The 6,063-nt window shown below is 62.1% G+C and overlaps 2 protein-coding genes across 2 annotated transcripts, besides 7 other annotated features; both read left to right on the top strand.

The window, feature by feature from the left end:
• Positions 1 to 39: a sequence feature (GA-rich).
• A 170-nt stretch (positions 40 to 209) lies between these two features.
• Positions 210 to 247: a sequence feature (G-rich).
• A 79-nt stretch (positions 248 to 326) lies between these two features.
• Positions 327 to 1,769, top strand: Tco025E_08393 (putative mitochondrial processing peptide beta subunit; the record flags this gene model as incomplete). The annotated part of the gene is made up of 1 exon (XM_029375243.1): positions 327 to 1,769. The coding sequence occupies one exon, from the start codon at positions 327 to 329 to the stop codon at positions 1,767 to 1,769; it is 1,443 nt and encodes a 480-aa protein (XP_029224636.1).
• A 192-nt stretch (positions 1,770 to 1,961) lies between these two features.
• Positions 1,962 to 1,996: a microsatellite.
• Positions 1,997 to 2,177: 181 nt separating this feature from the next.
• Positions 2,178 to 2,204: a sequence feature (A-rich).
• A 211-nt stretch (positions 2,205 to 2,415) lies between these two features.
• Positions 2,416 to 2,467: a microsatellite.
• A 148-nt stretch (positions 2,468 to 2,615) lies between these two features.
• On the top strand, positions 2,616 to 5,726 carry Tco025E_08394 (uncharacterized protein; the record flags this gene model as incomplete). The annotated part of the gene is made up of 1 exon (XM_029375244.1): positions 2,616 to 5,726. One exon carries the CDS (start codon positions 2,616 to 2,618, stop codon positions 5,724 to 5,726), a length of 3,111 nt encoding a protein of 1,036 aa, XP_029224637.1.
• Positions 5,727 to 5,749: 23 nt separating this feature from the next.
• Positions 5,750 to 5,790: a microsatellite.
• A 223-nt stretch (positions 5,791 to 6,013) lies between these two features.
• Positions 6,014 to 6,046: a microsatellite.
• The last annotated feature ends 17 nt before the right edge of the window (positions 6,047 to 6,063 follow it).

Genomic DNA, 6,063 nt, shown 5'->3' on the forward strand with positions numbered 1-6,063 from the left:
AGAGAGAGAGAGGGATAGAGAAAAAAAAAAGGGAAAGAGTGCCCTACTGCGTCTCGCTCGCTCTCTGGTGTACGCGCCACTGGGCTGTGTTATTATTATTACAGCTTTGTTCGGTTTGCACTCGGCTCTGCCTTTTCGCCTCGGTGCGCGTGGACCCTTTTTTCTTCCCGTAGCTGCAGCATCCCGCACTGAGGGGGGTAAAGGGGAAAAGGGAAGTAGGGAGGGAAGGAGCGAGGGAGGGGGCGAGAATCCGAGCAGCCTCGACGACGCATATTTGTTCTGTTTTATTTGCTTGTTGCATCTACTAGTGGGGCACCGGCGCCGCGATGCTCCGCCGTTCATTTTGCCGGTGTGTCCCTGTGACCAACCGCACCGTGCGGGATCCCCTCTGCGCCTCCGCGATCGATCACTGCACGCCCGTCGTGTACTCCGCGCTGCCAAACGGCTGTCGGGTGGCGACGGAGTATTTCCCCAGCTGCCAGTTCGCCACCGTCGGCGTCTGGATTGACGCGGGGAGCCGCTTTGAGGGGCCGGAGAACAACGGGGTCGCCCACTTCCTGGAGCACATGAACTTCAAGGGCACGCAGAAGTACTCCAAGCGGGCGGTGGAGGACCTCTTTGAGCAAAGCGGGGCCCACTTCAACGCCTACACCTCGCGTGACCGCACGGCGTACTACGTGAAGTCCTTCAACGAGGACGTGGAGAGGATGATTGACGTGGTGTCGGACCTGCTCAAGAACGGGCGCTACGACCCGCGGGACTTGGAGTTGGAGCGGCCAACGATTCTGGCCGAGATGCGGGAGGTGGAGGAGCTCGTGGATGAGGTGCTCATGGACAACCTGCACCAGGCGGCGTACGACCCTCAGTCCAGCGGCCTTCCCCTCACCATACTCGGCCCCGTGGACAACATCGCAAAGAACATCAATCGGGAGATGATCATGGATTTTGTGCGGGTGCACTACACGGGCCCCCGTATGTCTTTCGTCTCCTCCGGCGGCATTCACCCCGATGAGGCTCACCGACTCGCCGAGAAGTTTTTCGGCGATCTCCCCACGACCAACAACCGACCACCGCTTCAGGCCCTGTACCGTGGCGGATCCACGGTGATGTGGAATGAGCAGATGGCAACGGCGAATACGGCTGTTGCCTACCCTATCTGTGGCGCCTCGCACCCAGACAGCTACGCGCTGCAGCTAGTACACAACGTTATCGGGCAGTTCCGTGAGGGGCAGCACGACCAGTTTGCGTACCAGCACCTGAACCCCAAACTTCCCTGGGAGAAGCTGCCAAACATTGTGCAAATGCGTCCCTTTTACACACCCTACGAGGAGACCAGCTTGCTTGGCTACCAGCTCATCACCACGCCCGTGCCCCCCGCCGGCCCGCGTGCCTCCCCTCGGGACGAAAGCCAAGACGTGCTGCTCGACTACCTCATGCGGACGATAAATGAGTTAGCGACCACCGCCGTGGACGCGAACATACTAGAGGGGGCCAAGAGCGAGTTCAAGGCGTCCGTCATGATGATGCGGGACAGCACGACGAATAGCGCGGAGGATTTGGGGCGGCAGATGATTCACTTCGGTCACCGCGTGCCGATGCGAGAGGTGTTTGAGCGCGTGGATGCGGTGACTCCGGCCGTCTTCCGCGACACCCTGGCGAAGTACACCTGCGCGACCGTCCCTACGGTGTCTTACATAGGCTGTGCTGCCGCGGCGCCCCGGTTTGACGCCGTCACGCAGATGCAGCAGAGGACGGGCAGGGCGCTCTGAGGAAGAGGAGGAAGAGGAAGCGGTGGGAAAGAGGAGGAGGGCAAGAGAGAGAAAGAGAAAGAGATGGGCAGGCAAGCAGGTAAAAGCGAAAGTGCCAACAATGGCAACATGCCGGGCTACGCGACAGGGGTGACAGCAGCACATTGGAGTGAGGTGTGGGGTCTGGTGCATGGTGCGGGGGCGAGGTAAATAAATGAAGTAACGAAGGAAGGAAGGAAGGAAGAAGGGCGGTGGTGGGGAGGCCGCATCTACTGCACCGTCCTTTGCGCCGTGAATGAACCCCTGCGTCTGCCGCCACCCCCTCGCTCCGCATCTGGCTGGCGTTGTGTTTCCCACCGCGTGTCCTTACCAACGGCCCGAGGTTGTGTTCTTTCTCGCTCGGTAAAACTGGCGGTGCTTTGGAGAAGTAAAAAAAAAATGAGAAAAAAAAAAGAAGGGGGAAAACAAAAACTGGAGAAAAACGGAACAAATTCGGCGGTTGCTGCGGCAGTGTTTTCTCCTTTTTTTTCGCTCTCTTTTTGTCCCCCTTCCCCTCCTCGCTGCAAGGCGCCAAAGCCGTCAGCTAGTGGAAACTCGGCGGTGAGAGGGAAGTATGGGAGGGCGGTGGTATTGCGGCGGCGTGGCTAAGCTGCCGCACTAAAATGCGGTTTGTTTGTTCGTTTGTATTTTGCTTTTTTCGCTTTTATGCTCGTGTGTTTACGTTTTGGATCCGCCTTTTTTTTCTCTCTCTCTTCTTTTTTTTTGTTTCGCTTTTCTCACTGTATTTTCTCTGCTTGGCCGCCTCGTGGCGCACGGAGGAAGCAAAGGAGCGGGTGGCGGGTGGCGGCAGCGCACGCTGCTGAATGCATGAAGCGAGAGGAATGGCTCGCCGTGCTGCAGAAGATGCAGTGGGTGCCGTGCGAGGAGAGCACCGGCCCGCCGCGCTACCGTGCGGCGGAGGCGTATCACTGCACCTTCTGCGCCTACACGGTGTGTGCCCGCTGTTACAACGCCGTGCCCACGGCGCTCCTGTTCCCGTCCCGCGATGCGTCGGCCGCGGCTGGAAGCGGTCCCCTCGGGCCGCAGGCGGGGAACGGGGAGGCGGAGGCGCGTTTGTCGGGGGACGAGGATGCGCGGCGGCAAGGCACGGCGGGGGATGATGACTTCAGTCAGCCCCGTTGCTTCCTGTGTCGCACAGGGGCGCTGCTGCGGGAGCAGGTGCCTGTGCACGAATGGACCTGCGAGGGGCCACGGCCGGCGCGTCGGCTTCAGCATGGGACTTCGGTGGCGTACGACGTGGATGTGGTGCAGCGGTACTACACAATGAAGGAACAGCGGGATAAGCGTGCGCTCTCACAGGCGCCGCTTGTGGCTCATTTTCACGCCGCCGAGGGACCACCAAGACAATTTGCACCCGCCGGCGACGACGACGACGACGTCATCGGGAGCGGCCTGCTGGGGCGGCGACCGTTCTGCGAGGAGGGCGCAAGTTTCGTCTTCTCCGTGCAGAATCCTCGAATGGAGGTATCCTGCGTGTGGTGCGCGGTGAATCGGCGCCTGGGTGAGGCCCATCCCGCGTTTGTGGGGGACGAGACGATTACGCCGCTGCAGGTCCTTCGCTGCCCGCCGTCGCTTCCGGGGCTTCCCTCGCGGCGCTTTCGCGTCGGTGTGCCGTACGGGGTCTACGGGCTGCACCAGGTGCACGCCCTGGCCCTGTACCTCACGGACGACATCTTCCGCAAGGCCACGACGAAGCTGCAGGTGGCAACGGCAGAAGCGTTGGCTGCGGAGGAGAGTGAGCCGCAGCCGCAGTTGCGGCAAGGGCTGCTGAGGGCGGGAAAGGAACTCCCCCGCCACGTAGTGCGTCCGCTCTTGGTGGTGGACGTGCTCCACCGCGTTGCCACCGGCGATCCCGTGCGAGGCCTGCTCCGCGCAGAGGCGATTGCGGCGCGACTGCGAAGCGCGCCTGCTGGCCCCTTTGCGTGGCCGAACCGGGGGGGCCCAGGCGGGGCGCAGCAACCGACAGCGGCGGGCACCGACGCAGTCGCCGAGTCGGCGGTCGACGGTAACACGAGCAACGAAGTTAGCAATGCGGTTCTGGGCGAAGACGAGGACCGCAGGGATGGGCCGCGCGAGGCGCAAGTGAATGGGGCCGCAACTCCCGAGGAAAAGGTGGAATGCCCTTCTTCCTTGACGTGGCCCCATGGGCTGCGGTGTGAGGAGCTGCTTTTGACGCTGGACTACCTGCTGCAGGGCCGCTCCGTGGCCGTGTACGGCATTGCCTCCAAGCACTTCTTCCTTCAGCATGTTTCGCAGTGCGCCGAGCTGCGTCACCACGGGGTTGCAGTGCTGGACGGCTACTGCGCCTCCGCCGCCCGCATCGTGCACCAGCTGCGCGAGCTTGGGAAGCAACTCCGGCAGCGGCAACAGGGGTCGGAGCAGGCGCTGCTGCGGAGTTTCTTTGCCCGGGACTCCCACTGTGAGCCGCTGGCGCCTGACGCCCGTTCCAAGGCTCCTGCGCGAGACCAGCAACACGACAAAGGACAGGAGGGGACGGAGGAGTATTACATGGTGGACTCGCCCCCGAGCGACTCCTCTCGGAGCCAATCGTACCGCACTCCGCTGCGGAGCCGCGCACGAGACGCGGGACGAAGTGAGTCCCGTAAGCCCTGCACGGATTCCTCGGCCGAGAAAAACCGGCTGCTTCTTGAGCAACCACACTTGGGGGAAACACCGCTGGTGCGTGAGGCGGCTGGGTGTGTGCCTCTCGACTCCCCCGCCCCCCTTGTGAGGCGGCGGGAGCGTTCCATCCTCCTCGTGCGCGGGGAGGAGGCCGCAGAGGAAGAGGCAAAGTTGCCTTTGCCGGCCAAACACCCGTTGCACCGGCAGCGCCAGGCGCAGAAGGAACGACCGGTTGGGGGGCAGCCGCTGCCGCATCAGGAGGCGGGAATGGAGGAGAAGGTGTGTGTCTGGTCGCGACGGCACTGGCTTCGTGAGCAGTCCGACTGGAGCTATGACGTGCCGCTGCGCGAGGGATGCGGTGTGAAGCGTCTCCGTGAAGATGCTCTGGGCGAGGACGCCAACGCCGACGAAGTCGCCTCGCTGCGTTCGCGTGAGGGCCGACGACCGCGTCCGCCGCGGATCACCGTCTCTTCCCCGGAGGTTATGCGGTCCCTGCGACTTGCGTGTCGTGCCCCGCTTCGCAGCTGCATTGCGTGGATGTCGCTGCCGTCGATTACAGCGCAAGGCCTCGTTTCGGCCGCTCTGCCGGCCACGACACCCTCGCTGCGGGGTGCTGGGCCAGTCACAATTATTCTCTTGCATGGCGTGGATCAACTGGATGCACCGGCCCTGCTCGAGCTCCAAGCAATTGGACGGGAGTTCCCGTATCGTGTTGTCCTGCTTTGCTCCTTTGATGATCCTGACTGGCTGTTGTCAAGTGCCGCGGGTTTGCTGGACGTGTTCCGTATGACGTGTGTTCACCTCCGCTCGATGCTGCTCCCACGCTTGCATGAGATGGCGGGCATTAGCAGCCTGTCTTTGCTCACTGAGTTGGAGGCCTTCTCGGCGGGGGGCGGGCGGTTCAACCGGTACGCCAATCGCGGCGGGGCCATTTTGGCAGGCGCCTCTTTGCCCCTTCACGATACGATCCGGCGCATTTTGTTTAGTCTCCCCGCCTCCTTCAGCGAGCTGCTGCGGTGCATGATCAGTCGCCAGGAGGCCTCCGGGGAGAACGTCTTCATCCCAATGAGTATGCATCAGGAGAACTTCGACGAGTGTGGGATGATGGTTTCCATGGCCCGCCTGAAGGCGATTGAGCGGGAGCTCACCTCCAACCGCCTCGCCGTATTCAACTCGGCGGAGAACAAACTGATGATCCCCCAACACCGGAAGCTGCTGAGGGTGCTGGAGGAGGTGCTGGAGCAGCGGGAGGCTGCCGGGGCCGCATCCGGCGCGGCGGCCCCCGTGGAGGCGTAGGGGTGCCGCACCACAACGACCCTTCTCTCTCTCTTCTTTCTCTTTCTCTTTCTCTTTCCTTCTCGGCATTTGTTTCTTTTATTTTCCAATGACGCATTGCTCTGACGCACGCGATGCCCGCCTGTGGAGGCACGGGCGCACGGGTGCTTCGTCTGATGCGGTGGCGCCTCCATCCTCGGCGCGGAACTAAATTTCCCTTTGCCCTGTCCGGACGCAGTCGTATTTGTCCCGGCAGCCCCGCCGTTTGCTTCTCTTCTCCCCTCCACTGTGGGCTAGACCGTGTCTTCCTCGTCTCTCTCTCTCTCTTTTCTCTTTTCTCTTTTTTTTTTTTGCTGCA

This window comes from Trypanosoma conorhini (assembly GCF_003719485.1).
Source record: "Trypanosoma conorhini strain 025E chromosome Unknown Tco_14.4_contig_00770, whole genome shotgun sequence".
Classification (NCBI taxonomy): Eukaryota; Euglenozoa; class Kinetoplastea; order Trypanosomatida; family Trypanosomatidae; genus Trypanosoma; species Trypanosoma conorhini.